Raw genomic sequence first — 19,416 nt, forward strand, 5'->3', positions numbered from 1 at the left:
TCAGGAATGCCTCTTTCCCACTTCTTAAAAATTCAGAAGAATGCCTTGTAGAATTATATTGTCACTCAGTTTCGCCTTTCAGAGTGGTTAGTGCCCACACAAATTTGTTTCTATGATACAGTAAAAAACTGCTACTCATTAATTTTAATTATAGTTGATTTTTTGCTTTTAAAGTCTCTTTGTGAAAATTTTGTTACTTTGATATACCTGAAAATTTCCTAAAATGATGAGCCACTATCTTGTTTATTTAGAAAGAATAACTTTTGGGGCATCTGGATGGCTAAGTTGGTTAAGCATCTGCCTTTGGCTGAGGTCATGATTCCAGTGTCTCAGGATTAAGTCTGTATTGGGCTCCCTGTTCAGTGGGGAGCCTGCTTCTCTCTCTGCCTGCGGCTCCCCCTGCTTGTTCCCTCTTTCTCTCTGACAAATAAATAAATTTTAAAAATCTTTAAAAAAACATAAAAAATAACTTTTGACATACCATTAAAAATTAATTTTTCTTGGTATTTTAATCTTATTTGAATTCAATTAATTAACATATAGTGTATTATTAATTTCAGATATAGAGTTCAGTTATTCATCAGTTGTATGTAACACCCAGTGCTCATCATTATCACATGCCTTCCTTAATGCCTATCACCCAGTTACCCCATTCCCCTACCCACCTCTCCTCAGCAACCCTCAATTTGTTTCCTATAATTGAGAGTCTCTTATGGTTTGTCTCCTTCTCTGATTTCAACTTGTTTTATTTTTCTCTCCCTTCCCCAATGATCCTGTTTTGTTTCTTAAATTCCAATATGAGGGAAATCATATGATAAGTTTCTTTCTCTGAATGGCTTATTTCACTCAGCATAGTATGCTCTAGTTCCAACCATAGTACTGCAAATGGTAAGATTTCATCCTTTTTGATAGCTGAGTAAAATGCCATTGTGTATATCACACACACACTGCATCTTCCTTATCCATTCATCTGTTGATGGACATCTAGGTTCTTTCCATAGTTTGGCTATTGTGGACATTGCTGCTATAAACATTTGGGTGCATGTGCCCCTTCAGATCACAACGTTTGTATCCTTTGGGTAAATACCTAGTGGTGCAATTCCTGGCTCGTAGGGTAGCTCTATTTCCAATTTTTTGCAGAACCTCCATACTGTTTTCCAGAATGGCTATACCAGCTTGCATTCCCACCAGCTGTGTAGGAGAGTTCCTTTTTCTCTGCATTCTCTCCAACATTTGTCGTTTCCTGACTTTTTAATTTTAGCCATCCTGATCGGTGTGAATGAGTGGTATCTCATTGCGTCTCATTGATGCCGAGTGATGTGGAGCACTTTTTCATGTGTCTCCTGGCCATTTGTATGTCTTCTTTGGAGAAATGTCTGTTCGTGCCTTCTGCCCATTTCTTTTTTTTGGGGGGGAGGGGCTGTTGAATTTGGCAAGTTCTTTATAGATTTTGGATACTAGCCCTTTACCTGATATGTCATTTGCAAGTATCTTCTCCCATTCCGTAGGTTGTCTTTTAGTTTTGTTGACTATTTCCTTTGCTGTACATTTTTTTTTTTTAATCTTAATGAAGTCCCAATAGTTCACTTTTGCTTTTGTTTCCCTTGCCTTTGGAGATGTGACTAATAAGAAGTTGCTGTGGCCAAGGTCATAGAGGTTGCTGCCTGTGTTCTCCTCTAGGATTTTGATGGATTCCTGTCTCACATTTAGATCTTTCATCCATTTTGAGTCTATTTTGTGTGTGGTGTTAAGGAAATGGTCCAGTTTCATTGTTCTGCATGTGGCTGTCGAATTTTCCAACACCATTTGTTGAAGAGACTGTATTTTTCTCTATTGGATCGTCTTTCCTACTTTGTTGAAGGGTAGTTGACCATGGAGTTGAGGTTCCATTTCTGAGCTCTCTATTCCGTTCCATTGATCTATGTGTCTTTCTTGGTATTATTGAATGCATCCCTATGTTTCAGCTGCTATGGAAATAAAATGAAGTATAATTAATCCAATAAACACATACAAAATAAGCATATATGTTAGGCTGGCCCAGGGCAAATACCGGGTTTACTGAGATGACAAAAGACACAGTTAAGGAGTTGCAAGCCAGTTGAGAAACTGGAATACATATATTAGGCACTGGAATGATGTATAATATTGCATGTTATAGTTAATAAAACTTTTACTGGTTTTTTTTCAATAGTGACCCATTAAACACTAGTTTAATTCTTTTAAATCAGTGCTCTGTATTATATGTTAATTGGTATGTGAAGCACTGAACCCTTTTTATTCATGACTTATTTAAGGAATTGATTGTTAACAAAGAAACTGTGTATTTTAATTATACTTCATATACCTTCCATCAATGGGATCCTTAGAGAATAGGTTTATGAGAGGCATACAGAATTAAATTTGTATCACCTTTTATTGTTAAAAGTCAATGCATCAATAACTGATAGAAATAAATTCCACAGGAGGGGTATTATGCTTTTATCCAATTTATAATTTTTATTTTATGTATAACTTTTAGGCAGTTGTGGCTTCCAAAATCTGATTGCTGCATAAATTTTTTAAAAAGATTTATTTACTTATTTGAGAGAGAGAGAAAGACAGAGAGAGTGCATGCTAGCAGAGGATGGGGCAGAGAAGAGGGAGAAAGAGAATCTCCAGCAGACTCCCTGCTGAGTGCTGAGCCCAGCACAGGGCTCAGTCTCATACCCTGAGATCACGACCTGAGCCAAAATCAAGGTCTGATGCTTAACCGACTGAGCCACCCAGGTGCCCCGTGACCGCTGCATAAATTTAAAAATTTATCTTTCCTTTTATCCACTGAGGAATAAAGAAATAAAAGAAGCCTCACATTTTTGAACATCGGGCCTCTGTGAGATTGTTCTTTCTGACTTAGAAAAACACTGATTAATCACCTTCTCAGCCAATATTGTTCTTTAATGTTGAACCATATGTATTCTTAGAATTATAAAATATTTTTCTATTGGACAAAACTGGCCAAATATCTTTTTTGTGTTTATGATATAAAGACAAAATTTCAATTAATTCCACCAGCAGAGGCTCTTGCAATGTAGAATGGTATACTACTGAATTTAAATAATCTCTCCACGCTTGTCATTTTACACAGATAGTATCATAAAACAAGTACTGACAGATTAAGACCTGCCTAGCAGAGGGAAAACTAAATTACACAACTTTTATTAAGGCATAAATAAACCTATTAACCATTATCTGGAATACCAATTAGTAGAAAGTGCACTGACAATTTTATTTATCAACATTAAACACAATTATTAATTACAGACCTGATGAATCTAGCAGCAAGCAGCCCATGGTGGATATGCGGGGACCTTAAGTCCATTATGTGAGAGGGATGATTACCAAAATCCTGTGGGGAAATAAGTAATTGTCGTAAAATTTTAATTGCCTTAGAATAAGGCAAATTATATTTTCTTGTCTGAGAATATAAATAGTATGACATTAAGGTAACAAGCTTCAGTAGTTGTAAATAGAAAATGAATTTATGTTACGTTTTAAAACAAAGCAAAGAGTGATGATGAATTTTTGGTGTCCTAGTGTTCAGTGTAAATGATATAATGTAAATACATGCAGATTTTCTTTAGATATGTTGTTTAGTGGGTGAGCTATTTTCTGCATTCCTTTTTGTCATAGTGAAAATTAATGTGGGAGGGGACTTTCTGAATGAATCACTACAGGCGAATGGGAATTATATAACTGAAAAAAACATTTTAATTGGGTTGCTATTGGCAGAGTTGTGAAATGAACAAGAGAAAGTTCACATCTTTTCTGCCTCTTTTTTCTTTTTCTTCCCCCTGAAGATCCAAATTCCAGAATCTGTGGACATTTACTCATAGGTGCAGCCAAGAGTTCTTTTGCAAAACTCATGGATAAAGTTAGTCTGGCAATGGAGAGTATACCTTTACATAGTGGCAGGAGTATTACATACATAGAAAAAGATTCTCTGGTTCAGCGGCTGGCTCGTGGACTTCATAAAGTAAACACGCTGGCCCTGAAGTATGGTCTCCGCGGCCATGTGCCCATTTTGGTATGTATGCAATTTCATTAAATAGTGACTTTAGGATTGTAAACTTAACTCTGAATCACACTCACTTGTAGTTTAAATTAGTTGTGCATGAATGTATTTAGATTAGATTTCATGTAGTCTTTAATGCAGTACCTAATAGCACTTCTAAGTACGTGTCTAAAATATATAAATACAAAAGTTCTGGCGTGAGTTGTGAATTTACTATTTCCTAGATGTAGGCTGCCACAGAATGCTGTGAGACATAAACAAATGTCAGTTCCCTTTCCTAGCCATTAGATTATTTATTTTCTTTGGCTGCTGATTTCATATCAACCACATTATTGGTCACATACAAAATAAAGCTTTCACCTCTGAGTGTCAGTTACAGCAAGTATCTTTCTCTGTATAATCCAAGATACATTGAAGTTGGTAAAGTGGCCATGGCTGCTAATTTATTAGTAAACGTGTAGTTCCTTTTTGTAAAATTGCTCTTGATTAACAACAGAAAAGCACGGCGTCATTACAGAAGCAAATACTTGGATTTACACAAAGACTACACGCGGCAGAAGTGGAGCGCCGCTCACTGCGCTTGGAGGTCACAGAATTCAAACGCAGCGTGAATGAGATGAAAAAGGAGCTTGACAAAGCCCAGGGTCTCCAGATGCAATTAAATGAATTTAAGCAGTCTGTAAGTATGTGTGATTTACAATACTGTGGCTCTATATTTCTGATAGATATATACACACACATAGCCACGTGCATATGATACACATACATAGACATATATATGATCCATATATCTATATATTTGTTTTAACTTTTGATTTTTTTTGGAATAATTCAGAGTCCCGTTAATAGAATTTCTTTTTCTTCAGAAAACCTCCCTTCTAAAATTCCCCAGCAATACTGCATTATATAAAAGTCAAAGTTGCTGAGCAACTAGATCTTAAATGTTCTCATTGCGAGATGGAATGATAATTATGTCACGTGATAGTGGTGTTAGCTAAAGCAATGGTAGTAATCATATCGTGATATATAAGTGTATCAAATCAACAGGTTATACACCTTACATTTAAATGATGTTCTATCTCAATTATATCCCCCAAAAACAGAAGTTAATACCAGATGCTTAAAGGAATACTGATTCTCTGTCAGCAGAACTCATAGCCCTGTTAAAATATATACTCTGGCTGAAAGTGTAAAAAAAGAGGAAATTATATTTTAGGATAGATTAACTGCTTTAGCAAACAAACCCCCAAATGTATACTAAAAAATAATAAAATACTTCTCCCAATTGAGGAACCTGATGTTTGGAATGGGAGGTGGGATGTCCTCTCTTTTCCTTTTATACTATGTTGAGTAAACTAGATTATCTCATTTGAAATCAAATTGGTTTTCCAAAGAAATGTTCAGTCTGACTTCTGTTGAACTCATGTATTATTTAAGAAAACAGGAGATAGTTGAGGAAAGACAGCCTGGATACCAAATAACATTAAGTCAAGATCAGAATGTATAAATCTATGAAGCACAGTAAAATGGAGCTATCCGTATACTCCATCGGCCACCCGGGTTAGTCAGTAGCACTGCTGTTCTCAGTGTGGATATAAGAACATATGGTTACCCTGAAACTTCAGAACTGTGTCCAACTGATGACAGCTAATATAAATACAAATACAAAATTTGTTTCCTAAATCTAGCAGTATGCTACTTGCAAGTTCAACTTCAGTTTAAATGGCTAATTTGGAATTTGCAGTTTTAACATTTGTGGAAAGAGAGTGGCAGATAGCAGTTTAGTTACTAATCCTATGATAATGTAAATTACTAATGTTAATTATTATTTTAAGTAGCTATGCCTTGAAAGGGCCAAAAGTTCTTATAAATTAGTCAGGTTAAGTAATCGTGAATTACCCTTCTGATTGGAGATGAGTAATAGTTTTCTTGTCAGTGAATGTCTAAAGACACCAGTTTTTGCCTCACTTTCTTAGTTTTTTGTTCAGAGAAGTTAAAATTATAGAGCTGCCTCAATATTTTTTTATTATAAAAATAATATGTAATAAAAATACAAAAAAGTGTAAAGAAGAAACTCAAAGCACTCTAATCTTACTACCCATAACCAATTAACACTGAATTGTGGATTGGTTTTGTTCCCTACATTTTTGTGTGTGTACGTGTGCAGATGCATGCTCTTACACACAGTTGTAATTTAGAATGATTTTCATGTACAATATGCAAAACATGCTTACAAATGTTAATGTTTACTTATAGTAGTACTATAAGCATTTTCTTGTGTCAGTTATTAATTCCATTTTAGGTAATTGAATACTGTTCTATAATATGGATATATCAAAATCTGTTTGACATAGTCTCCTGTTAATAGATACTTTTTTTTTCCCAGTTTTCTTTTGTGATTATATTTAAGTCATAAAGAATTGTTTATACTTTTAAAAGCCTATTCCTTTGGAGTGTGTCTCTGCCTCCTTTTGATTTGCTTTTAGTTGTGTAAATTAACTAAATCTGGGATGTTGAGGCCAAAATGGATGGAAACAGCTATTGATACAATTTGAGATTTAGAATATACCCAACTTTTTTTTTTTAAGGTGTAGATGATAGTGATTTTCCTGGAAATTGTTGCTTTCTGGAATATGTAAGAGGAATTCTAGGTATTCCTACAATAGGATTTCCTAGTCCCTCACTAAGTATTAGGAAAACAAGTTAACATCTTATCTCTGATTAGTTTGGAAATAGTCAGGACTCAGTTTCTAGAATCCAGAGAGAAGGTTAGAGTTTGAAGAAAAGTTGCTAGAAGGTGACAGAATCCTCTTGTAAGAACTTTGGTTGAGTAACTGACTTGGGGGAAATGCTAAGAATATATTCCAAGAAGTGTTTAGTGTGAATTGCTTTCACTAAAGTATAGAAATAAAAATAGGATCAATTGAAGTAATAATTGACGGAATGAGATTTTTGTACTTTGACATACAGTTGGAAGGTGTGACATTATAAAGTGATGATTTCTAACATTTAATGACCAGATTGACCCTGTATCAGGCACTGACCCTAAACACTTCAAGGAGTTGATTCATTTAGTCCTCTTATATCAGTAGTTGTTCAAAATTATGATTATCTTTATTTTATAAACGAGGAAAATGGGACGTGGAGCAGCTGAGTAACTTGCCCAGAATCACAAAGTTAATAAGTAGAATTGACAAGATTTGGACCTGAGTAATCTGGTTCCAAAACAAATGCTTTTAACTACTTCACTACAGCGGTTAACATCTATATATAGCTGTGTTAATAAAGGGTTGTTTCATTAAAAACAGAACAGATCGAAAAATGATGCTACTTTCTTTTAAAAAATGGAGAGTGTACTTGCAATCCTCATCTTTCCCTGAATTCAGTCAAAGTGCATAGGAGGAAGATAAAATAGCTTCTTTATAGTTGGTCTAAAATTGTAATGTAAAGGGAAACATCCTGCCTACAAAAGCTGTTCAGTGTTTTTATTGCTTCTGAGCATTGTGTTCATCTACTGACAGTTGTTCTTGAACAGACAACTCCCATGATTTTTTTCTCTTTTCTTTTTTTGCTTTATTAGTCCTTATAGCTGCTTTTCCACACCATCTCTTTCTTATTCTCCTTCGCTCTACTTGTTTGATTCTGTTTACTTTCTGAAGAGTAAACAGAATTGAGCCAGTCTCTGGGAGGGATAGATAGACAAGAGAGAGGCTAAAATTAGCCAAGTTTTAATGTGAAGGAGAAATTTTGGAGGAGTGGGTAGAATTCCTGGGAAATGATGGCCATCATGATTTATAGAGGTCAAGTGACAGATCGTCTGATGGCGAGGAGTGATACTTTAAAACAACATAACAAATAAAAGGTAGAAGTAATATAAAAATATCTGTTCATAAGACTGAGAAGAGCGCCGTGGCATCAGGGGAGAGAGGGATGGTAGGTAAGAGGTTGAAATGAACAAGAGTGCCCAGAGGAGGCCGTTAAAGCTGATGTTCTCGAAGTGGAGGGTTTAGCTGTAATGGGACAATGTGGAGAGTAAGGCAGCTGTTAGGAGGGAGTACAAGATAAGTGTTCCTGCACATCTAAACACTGTAAAAGTATCAGAGATACATCCAATACAGGATCCTAGAGGACTCTCAGGAAATGAGGCAACTTTCTTTCCTCTGTGCTTGGGATCATTCCTGTTACCTTGTGTCGACTTAGGTAAATCATTCCCCGTCTATTTTTGTGCTAGAATGTTGCTGTTGTTTATGTGATACTTTAAAATTTAATCAGTGTTGAGGAGTGCGTTATATCCACCTTTCAAAAGGCAAATAATAGTAAAAGACAGTTGCTTGTGGGAGGCAGCAGGCAAGGTGCCTGGGGCGAAAGTAAAACTGAGTTAAAACTATATTATGATACAGAAAGAGCCAAGTAATAAACTTATCCTCAAACTTAGTTCTAGCAGAACGTTTTTTCTCTGCCTGAGATGCATGCTTGCTGTTGTTGGCCCATGAGGAAACTGTAGCCAAGCACATTTGTGTCATGTGGCAGAAAACTCACAGATAAAGTCCACATTCAACTGCACTGGTTTATATATTCCAGATGCCTAGAATCGATAGGATTTTTATTCTGCTCTTCCCCTCCCCCCCAAATTAAAAAAAACATTTAAATCAATTTGCTTTATATTTGTGGTTAATTATATTTACCTTTAAATCTTTTCACCAATGGGAAAGTTATCAGTCTTAAATAGACATATATATTTATATATACAGCGTGGTTAATTGACTTGTACCGTGCCTTTTAGTTTTCCATATATGTTTCTCAGGTTGCTTCCCTTGTGTGAAACATTCCCACACTTTGTTCTTCAAGATCAAGATGTCTCTTGTTGTCTGCTGTAATTAATTTTCATTTGCTTAATTGTTTTGAACAGGAGATAATACATGTGTGTCCTGCCATGGATTCCCCACCCTTTAAGGGATGGCCCCTGGCTAGAACTGTTTAGACAGATGTATCGCTCCATTCTTGAAAGCAGTCTTTAGATTTAGATGAGACTGTAAAAACTCTGCTGTATACTCTGGCGCAAAGTTTTATTTGTAGATGTTTATGTAGGAATATTCTTTCACTCAACAAATACCTGCTGGGCACTACTGAGTACCAGGCACTGTACTGTGTGTTGGGTGAGAAAGCAGAATGAGGTCTCTGCCCACCATCCTTAGACATGTGGTTGGTGGCAGAGTGCAGACAGGCAGTAAAAAAGGGAATAGTTACATGAAGTGAATTTAGATAATGATAATGACTGTAAAGAAAATAATAGAATATGGTATGGCCGTGTGAGGTGTCGGAGGAGGGGCAAGGGATGGTCTGGTAAGGACTCTTGAAGGAGAGGTTGTTTGACCAGGGAGATGTGAATAGTAATGTATGCCGAACACAGATTTTCACGTGATCACTTAAAATCATCAGCACTCGTTAAAGGCTTTAGTTCCTGCAATCGCATTCTTTATAAAAAGTGCTAATGTATGAAAATGTAAACTGAGCATTATAGATTTATGTGAACTTGAAATAAATTTCCTAAGATTTTATTTGACTAAAAATGATCACTTTGGGAATATAGCTGTTCTGTGTTAGAAATCAGAGTTATTTTTTTAATCTTGATTTGTGAGATTAAGAAAAACAAGTTGTACTTTTGTCATGTATCAGACACTTAGAAATGTGTGTGTTACGGTCTATGTTGGCAAATCAAATTCTGAAGATTAAATGATACAACCACGCAGCTAGCTTATAACTGAATTTTTTAACCTCTTTTCAGAAATTGATCACCCATGAGAAGTTTGAAAGTGCATGTGAAGAACTGAATAATGCATTACTTCGGGAACAACAGGCCCAAATGCTACTGAACGAGCAGGCACAGCAGCTACAGGAGTTGAATTACAGACTTGAACTGCATTCCAGTGAGGAAGCTGACAAAAACCAAACTCTGGGAGAAGCTGTTAAGGTAGGACAGTATCTCTTGCATAGTCGTTTGTTTCCTGTAGGTGTGGATCTTCCAGGGAATCATTTATATCTCCTGGCTAGGGAATAGAACCCAAGATCTGAAATTTTATCCTGTACAAGTTCATAAGGACGGAATGAACTTGCTTCTGGGACCTCAATTCCAAGTGTGCATTCACATGTATCGAAAATGTAGAAGTAGGTTTTACTTGATAGCTGAAAACAAAGTAGGGGTTTTTCCAGTAATAATTACTGTTTTAAGTTTTTTTTTTCATTTAATTTCCTTGTTTCCTCTTCTCTTTAGTTCTTTTCTTTTACTTGTTTTATGCCCCCTGGACATTGAAACTCTACATATCTTTTGGATTTTGAAAAGTTTTGGGTCTGGGTCTGATTCTTATATAAGTGCATGTCTGGGGAGGAGGATGGTTTGGTTAGGGAAAGTTGTTCTCTCTGTCATATATTTGTGGCAAAGCTACTTAGAAGAGAAAAGAATAAAATAGTTGTCATTTAGAAAGTTTCATTAATGGATTTAGGACTGTGGTATCTTTGGGAAATGTTGACTATAAAGTATAATAGAATTGTACTGTATGTCTTCTTTGGAAAAATGTGTATTCATGTCTTCTGTCCACTTTTAAATTGGATTATTATTTTTTGGGTGTTGAGTCTTACAAATTCTTCATCTATTTTGAATATTGATCTTTTATTAGATATGTCATCTGCAAATATCTCCTTCTGTAAGTTGTCTTGTAGTTTTGTTGATTGTTTCCTTTGCTGTGCAGAAGCATTTTATCCTGAAGTCCTAATAGTCCATTTCTGCTTTTGTTTCCCTGGCCTCAGGAGATGTATCTAGAAGGAAGTTGCTATGGCTGATGTTAAAGAGATTACTGTTTGTGTTCTCCTCTAGGATTTTTATGGCTTCAAGTCTCACATTAGGTCTTGAATCCATTTTTGAATTTATTTTTGTGTTTGGTATATTCCCATTTTTAAAAAAGATATTATTTATTTGACAGAGATAGCACAAGCAGGCGGAGCAGTAGAGACAGGTGGAGAAGCAGGTTTCCTCCTGAGGAAGGAGCCTGATGCAGGGCTCAATCCCAGGACGCTGAGATCATGACCTGAGCCGAAGGTAGAGGCTCAACAGACTGATCTACCCACGTGGCCCCCACCCATTGTTTTTTTGATGAAACTAAGAGAGTTCAGTTGACTTGCTTGGGGTCTTCTGGCCTGTAAATATAGAGACTGGGATTTAGTGTTTTAGAAAAAATTAGAAATTAGTGAAATTTAAAAAAGAAAATACAGATGAATTTAAAGAAGGAAATATAGATGACCTTAACGAAAAAAAAAAAAAGGCTTCCTAGAACTCCTAGGATACTATTAATATTTTGGAATGTATTTTTCCTAATATGTGTATTAAGTTGACCCACTTGAAATTGCTGTTTTTATAAATGAAAAACAGACAAATGCCAGCAGTTTTGTATGGTTCAACCTAATATATATAGTTTTTCTTACATAAATGAGAATGTACATACTATTTCATAACATATTACTTGATATATATTAATAATAGTTGTAGACATTTTTACTAGCTGATATGATTCTGTGATATCAAAATTTTTTTCTCCTTTTTTTACACAAATAATAAATTCCATTGCATAAAAATAAGAAAAAAGAAGAAAAATGAAAGTTAAAAGAATCCCAAATCACATCATCAGATATATCTATAGTCAAGATTTTGTTGTATATTATTTCAGTCCTTATCTTTTATAAATAATAGAAATATAACCAAATATAGGTTAGTGAAAATACAGTAATACTGTTATATATAATTTTTAATTTATTTTCTAAAATCATCATGTCAACAATTTCTTTCCATGACAATAAATATAGCAGTGTCATCATCTTTCGTGGCTGATGAAATTCTTTTGAATATGCATAGTTAATTAACCTAGTTTCTTATTTTAGGATTACTTTCATTTCAGTTTCTTTCCTTCCTTCCTTCCTCCCTTTCCTCCTTCCATGTAGTTCTAAGATGAGTAGCCCTGTGGCTAAATCCTTATATACATATCTGTGATTATTTCCTTAGCATAACTTCCTAGATGAGGAATTCCTAGGTGAAAGGCCACACGAATTTTAAAGTGTAAATATTATAAATTGGCCTACAGCAAATATTTATGAGTTAACTTCTCTCCTAAAATGTATAGCAGTTTCACTTTTTACCCAACCTGGCTATTTCTACTTAAAAAATTTTGCCAATTTCATCAATACGGCCTTGTCACTCTAATTTGTATTTCTTTGATTACTAGTCAAGTCGAACATTTTTAGAAATACATTGGTCGGAGGGAGGAGTCAGGATGGCGGAGAAGTAGCAGGCTGAGACTACTTCAGGTAGTGGGAGATCAGCTAGATAGCTTATCTAAAGATTGCAAACACCTACAAATCCAACGGGAGATCGAAGAGAAGAAGAACAGCAACTCTAGAAACAGAAAATCAACCACTTTCTGAAAGGTAGGACGGGCGGAGAAGTGAATCCAAAGCGACGGGAAGATAGACCGCAGGGGGAGGGGCCGGCTCCCGGCAAGCGGCGGAGCAACGGAGCACAAAATCGGGACTTTTAAAAGTCTGTTCCGCTGAGGGACATCGCTCCAGAGGCTTAACCGGGGTGAAGCCCATGCAGGGTCAGCGTGGCCTCAGGTCCCGCAAGGTCACAGAAGGATCAGGGGTGTCTGAGTGTCGCAGAGCTTACAGGTATTAGAACAGGGAAGCCGGCTACAGAGACAGAGCCGAGGAGTGAGCTCTAAGCTCGGGGTTACCTTGAACCGGTCCCAGGCTCGGTCAGCTCGGAGCACGGCCGGAGGCCAGGGTGACGGGAGTAATTGGGCGCTGTTCTCTGAGGGCGCACTGAGGAGTGGGGCCCCGGGCTCTCGGCTCCTCCGTGCCGGAGACCGGGAGGCTGCCATCTTGATTCCCGCCCTCCGGAACTCTACGGAAAGCGCTCAGGGAACAAAAGCTCCCGAAAGCAAACCCGAGCGGATTACTCAGCCCGGCCCCTGGTAAGGGCGGTGCAACTCCGCCGGGGCAAAGACACTTGAGAATCACTACAACAGGCCCCTCCCCCAGAAGATCAACAAGAAGCCCAGCCAGGACCAAGTTCACCTACCAAGGAGTGCAGTTTCAATACCAAGGAGAGCAGTGGAATTCCAAAGGAGGAGAAAGCAAAGCACGGAACTCGGCTTTCTCCCCATGATTCTTTAGCCTTGCAGTTAATTTAATTTTTTTTCTTTTTCAATTTATTTTTCTTCTTCTGCTAAATTTTTTTAACTTTTACCCTTTTCTTTTTTAACGTTTTTTAACTAGTTTATCTAATATATATATATATTTTTTTCCTTTTTATATTTTTTCTTTATTGGTTTTCTTTTTTTAATTGTTTATTTATTTATTTATTTTTTTTCTTCTTTCTGAACCTCTTTTTATCCCCTTTATCCCCCCTCACGATTTGGGATCTCTTCTGATTTGGCTAAAGCATATTTTCCTGGGGTTGTTGCCACCCTTTTAGTATTTTACTTGCTCCTTCATCTACTCTTATCTGGACAAAATGACAAGGCGGAAAAATTCACCACAAAAAAAAGAACAAGAGGCAGTACCAAAGACTAGAGACCTAATCAATACAGACATTGGTAATATGTCAGATCTAGAGTTCAGAATGACGATTCTCAAGGTTCTAGCCGGGCTCGAAAAAGGCATGGAAGATATTAGAGAAACCCTCTCGGGAGATATAAAAGCCCTTTCTGGAGAAATAAAAGAACTAAAATCTAACCAAGTTGAAATCAAAAAAGCTATTAATGAGGTGCAATCAAAAATGGAGGATCTCACTGCTAGGATAAATGAGGCAGAAGAAAGAATTAGCGATATAGAAGACCAAATGACAGAGAATAAAGAAGCTGAGCAAAAGAGGGACAAACAGCTACTGGACCACGAGGGCAGAATTCAAGAGATAAGTGACACCATAAGACGAAACAACATTAGAATAATTGGGATTCCAGAAGAAGAGGAAACAGAGAGGGGAGCAGAAGGTATACTGGAGAGAATTATTGGAGAGAATTTCCCCAATATGGCAAAGGGAACAAGCATCAAAATCCAGGAGGTTCAGAGAACCCCCCTCAAAATCAATAAGAATAGGTCCACACCCCGTCACCTAATAGTAAAATTTACAAGTCTTAGTGACAAAGAGAAGATCCTGAAAGCAGCCCGGGAAAAGAAGTCTGTAACATACAATGGTAAAAATATTAGATTGGCAGCAGACTTATGCACAGAGACCTGGCAGGCCAGAAAGAGCTGGCATGATATATTCAGAGTACTAAACGAGAAAAACATGCAGCCAAGAATACTATATCCAGCTAGGCTATCATTGAAAATAGAAGGAGAGATTAAAAGCTTCCAGGACAAACAAAAACTGAAAGAATTTGCAAATACCAAACCAGCTCTACAGGAAATATTGAAAGGGGTCCTCTAAGCAAAGAGAGACCCTAAAAGTAGTAGATCAGAAAGAAACAGAGACAATATACAATAACAGTCACCTTACAGGCAATACAATGGCACTAAATTCATATCTCTCAATACTTACCCTGAATGTTAATGGGCTACATGCCCCAATCAAAAGACACAGGGTATCAGAATGGATAAAAAAACAAAACCCATCTATATGTTGCCTACAAGAAACTCATCTTAAACCTGAAGACACCTCCAGATTTAAAGTGAGGGGGTGGAAAAGAATTTACCATGCTAATGGACATCAGAAGAAAGCAGGAGTGGCAATCCTTATATCAGATCAATTAGATTTTAAGCCAAAGACTATAATAAGAGATGAGGAAGGACACTATATCATACTCAAAGGAACTGTCCAACAAGAAGATCTAACAATTTTTAATATCTATGCCCCTAACATGGGAGCAGCCAACTATATAAACCAATTAATAACAAAATCAAAGAAACACATCGACAATAATACAATAATAGTAGGGGACTTTAACACTCCCCTCACTGAAATGGACAGATCATCCAAGCAAAAGATCAACAAGGAAATCAAGGCCTTAAATGACACACTGGACCAGATGGACATCACAGATATATTCAGAACATTTCATCCCAAAGCAACAGAATACACATTCTTCTCTAGTGCACATGGAACATTCTCCAGAATAGATCATATTCTTGGTCCTAAATCAGGTCTCAACCGTTATCAAAAGATTGGAATCATTCCCTGCATATTTTCAGACCACAATGCTCTGAAGCTAGAACTCAATCACAAGAGGAAATTTGGAAAGAACCCAATTACATGGAGACTAAACAGCATCCTTCTAAAGAATGAATGGGTCAACCAGGAAATTAAAGAAGAATTGAAAAAATTCATGGAAACAAATGATAATGAAAACACAACGGTTCAAAATCTGTGGGACACAACAAAGGCAGTCTTGAGAGGAAAATATATAGCGGTGCAAGCCTTTCTCAAGAAACAAGAAAGGTCTCAGGTACACAACCTAACCCTACACCTAAAAGAGCTAGAGAAAGAACAAGAAAGAAACCCTAAACCCAGCAGGAGAAGAGAAATCATAAAGATCAGAGCAGAAATCAATGAAATAGAAACCAAAAAAAACAATAGAACAAATCAATGAAACTAGGAGCTGGTTCTTTGAAAGAATTAATAAGATCGATAAACCCCTGGCCAGACTTATCAAAAAGAAAAGAGAAAGGACCCAAATAAATAAAATCATGAATGAAAGAGGAGAGATCACAACTAACACCAAAGAAATACAGACAATTATAAGAACATACTATGAGCAACTCTACGCCAACAAATTTGATAATCTGGAAGAAATGGATGCATTCCTAGAGACATATAAACTACCACAACTGAACCAGGAAGAAATAGAAAGCCTGAACAGACCCATAACCAGTAAGGAGATTGAAACAGTCATCAAAAATCTCCAAACAAACAAAAGCCCAGGGCCAGATGGCTTCCCGGGGGAATTCTACCAAACATTTAAAGAACTAATTCCTATTCTCCTGAAACTGTTCCAAAAAATAGAAATGGAAGGAAAACTTCCAAACTCATCTTATGAGGCCAGCATCATCTTGATCCCAAAACCAGACAAGGATCCCATCAAAAAAGAGAACTACAGACCAATATCCTTGATGAACACAGATGCAAAAATTCTCACCAAAATACTAGCCAATAGGATTCAACAGTACATTAAAAGGAGTATTCACCATGACCAAGTGGGATTTATTCCAGGGCTGCAAGGTTGGTTCAACATCCGCAAATCAATCAATGTGATACAACACATTAATAAAAGAAAGAATAAGAACCATATGATACTCTCCATAGATGCTGAAAAAGCATTTGACAAAGTACAGCATCCTTTCCTGATCAAAACTGTTCAAAGTGTAGGGATAGAGGGCACATACCTCAATATTATCAAAGCCATCTATGAAAAACCCACCGCAAATATCATTCTCAATGGAGAAAAACTGAAAGCTTTCCCGCTAAGGTCAGGAACACGGCAGGGATGTCCGTTATCACCACTGCTATTCAACATAGTACTAGAAGTCCTAGCCTCAGCAATCAGACAACAAAAGGAAATTAGAGGCACCCAAATTGGCAAAGAAGAAGTCAAACTATCACTCTTCGCAGATGATATGATACTATATGTGGAAAACCCAAAAGACTCCACTCCAAAACTGCTAGAACTTGTACAGGAATTCAGTAAAGTGTCAGGATATAAAATCAATGCCCAGAAATCAGTTGCATTTCTCTACACCAACAACAAGACAGAAGAAAGAGACATTAAGGAGTCCATCCCATTTACAATTGCACCCAAAACCATAAGATACCTAGGAATAAATCTAACCAAAGAGACTAAGAATCTATACACAGAAAACTATAAAGTACTCATGAAAGAAATTGAGGAAGACACAAAGAAATGGAAAAATGTTCCATGCTCCTGGATTGGAAGAATAAATATTGTGAAAATGTCTATGCTACCTAAAGCAATCTACACATTTAATGCAATTCCTATCAAAGTCCCATCCATTTTTTTCAAAGAAATGGAACAAATAATCCTAAAATTTATATGGAACCAGAAAAGACCTCGAATAGCCAAAGCAATATTGAAAAAGAAAGCCGAAGTTGGTGGCATCACAATTCCGGACTTCAAGCTCTATTACAAAGCTGTCATCATCAAGACAGGATGTTACTGGCACAAAAACAGACACATAGATCAATGGAACAGAATAGAGAGCCCAGAAATAGACCCTCAACTCTATGGTCAACTAATCTTCGACAAAGCAGGAAAGAATATCCAATGGAAAAAAGACAGCCTCTTCAACAAATGGTGTTGGGAAAATTGGACAGCCACATGCAGAAAAATGAAATTGGATCATTTCCTTACACCACACACGAAAATAGACTCAAAATGGATGAAGGATCTCAATGTGAGAAAGGAATCCATCAAAATCCTTGAGGAGAACACAGGCAGCAACCTCTTCGACCTCAGCGCAGCAACATCTTCCTAGGAACATTGCCAAAGGCAAGGGAAGCAAGGGCAAAAATGAACTATTGGGATTTCATCAAGATCAAAAGCTTTTGCACAGCAAAGGAAACAGTTAACAAAACCAAAAGACAACTGACAGAATGGGAGAAGATATTTGCAAATGACATATCAGATAAAGGGCTAGTGTCCAAAATCTATAAAGAACTTAGCAAACTCAACACCCAAAGAACAAATAATCCAATCAAGAAATGGGCAGAGGACATGAACAGACATTTCTGCAAAGAAGACATCCAGATGGCCAACAGACACATGAAAAAGTGCTCCATATCACTCGGCATCAGGGAAATACAAATCAAAACCACAATGAGATATCACCTCACACCAGTCAGAATGGCTAAAATGAACAAGTCAGGAAATGACAGATGCTGGCGAGGATGCGGAGAAAGGGGAACCCTCCTACACTGTTGGTGGGAATGCAAGCTGGTGCAACCACTCTGGAAAACAGCATGGAGGTTCCTCAAAATGTTGAAAATAGAACTACCCTATGACCCAGCAATTGCACTGCTGGGTATTTACCCTAAAGATACAAACGTAGTGATCCGAAGGGGCACGTGCACCCGAATGTTTATAGCAGCAATGTCTACAATAGCCAAACTATGGAAAGAACCTAGATGTCCATCAACAGACGAATGGATAAAGAAGATGTGGTATATATACACAATGGAATACTATGCAGCCATCAAAAGAAATGAAATCTTGCCATTTGCGACGACGTGGATGGAACTAGAGGGTATCATGCTTAGCGAAATAAGTCAATCGGAGAAAGACAACTATCATATGATCTCCCTGATATGAGGGAGAGGAGATGCAACATGGTGGGTTAAGGGGGTAGGAGAAGAGTAAATGAAACAAGATGGGATTGGGAGGGAGACAAACCATAAGTGACTCTTAATCTCACAAAACAAACTGAGGGTTAATGGGGGGAGGGGGGTTGGGGGGGGATTATGGACATTGGGGAGGGTATGTGCTATGGTGAGTGCTGTGAAGTGTGTAAACCTGGCGATTCACAGACCTGTACCCCTGGGGATAAAAATATATGTTTATAAAAAATAAAATAAAAAAAAAATTAAAAAAAAATAATTAAACAATTGAGATATGCAAAAAAAAAAAAAAATACATTGGTCAACACTTTTATGCTTCATGTCCCGTTAAGAGATAATACAGTTAACTAGGGTTTGACAAAGCATATAACTGTGTCCTATTGGAGTCTTTTCTTTCTGTAATAGCTTGGAGTTTGTGTTTAGGTGTAGTACCTTCCAGAAGATAAAAAGCTGTTCATATTAATTTCTTTAAAATGCCAGTAGCTTCAATATTGTTGTCAGGAGTGGAGAATTGTTTAATTACTATCTCTTAATTAGAACTAGCAGGTGGTGATGTGAAAATGCTCTCTTGTGGGAGGCAGCACAGTTCAGCAGAAAAAGCACTGGCCTTGGAACAAGTATTTCTGAATTCAAATCCCCATTCTGTCACTTGGGCAAATAACTTAACCTTTCTAAGCCTCAGTTTCATCTTCTGCAAAATTAGGGATAATGATGCTTATGTTACAGAATATTTATGAGAATTAATTAGGATACTGGTTGAAAAGCAAGTATATTGTTGATAAATATTCTTTTGTGTTTTTTCAGTAATAGTTAAATGAATAGTTTTTTATTTGTCCTGTGCATAACTTGTTTTAAAAAGTAAAGTGTCTTGAGATGCCTGAGTGGCTCAGTCAGTTAAGCATCTACCATCAGCCCAGATCTTGATACCAGGGTCCTGGGATCGAGTCCTTGCATTAGGCTCCCTGCTCAC

General features: G+C 37.0%; 1 protein-coding gene across 2 annotated transcripts in view; it reads left to right on the plus strand.

Moving 5' to 3' along the window:
• Positions 1-19,416, plus strand: part of LOC111156618 (coiled-coil domain containing 171) — a 284,698-nt gene that overhangs the window by 138,986 nt on the left and 126,296 nt on the right. For both annotated transcript variants that reach the window (XM_022517612.1, XM_022517611.1), the window contains 3 exons: positions 3,837-4,063; positions 4,548-4,730; positions 9,837-10,022. In XM_022517612.1, coding sequence (XP_022373320.1) covers positions 3,837-4,063; positions 4,548-4,730; positions 9,837-10,022 — 596 coding nt within the window. The remainder of the gene's footprint in view (positions 1-3,836; positions 4,064-4,547; positions 4,731-9,836; positions 10,023-19,416) is intronic.

Source organism: Enhydra lutris, unplaced genomic scaffold, assembly GCF_002288905.1.
Source record: "Enhydra lutris kenyoni isolate GAN:26980312 unplaced genomic scaffold, ASM228890v2 scaffoldscaffold47, whole genome shotgun sequence".
Classification (NCBI taxonomy): Eukaryota; Metazoa; Chordata; class Mammalia; order Carnivora; family Mustelidae; genus Enhydra; species Enhydra lutris.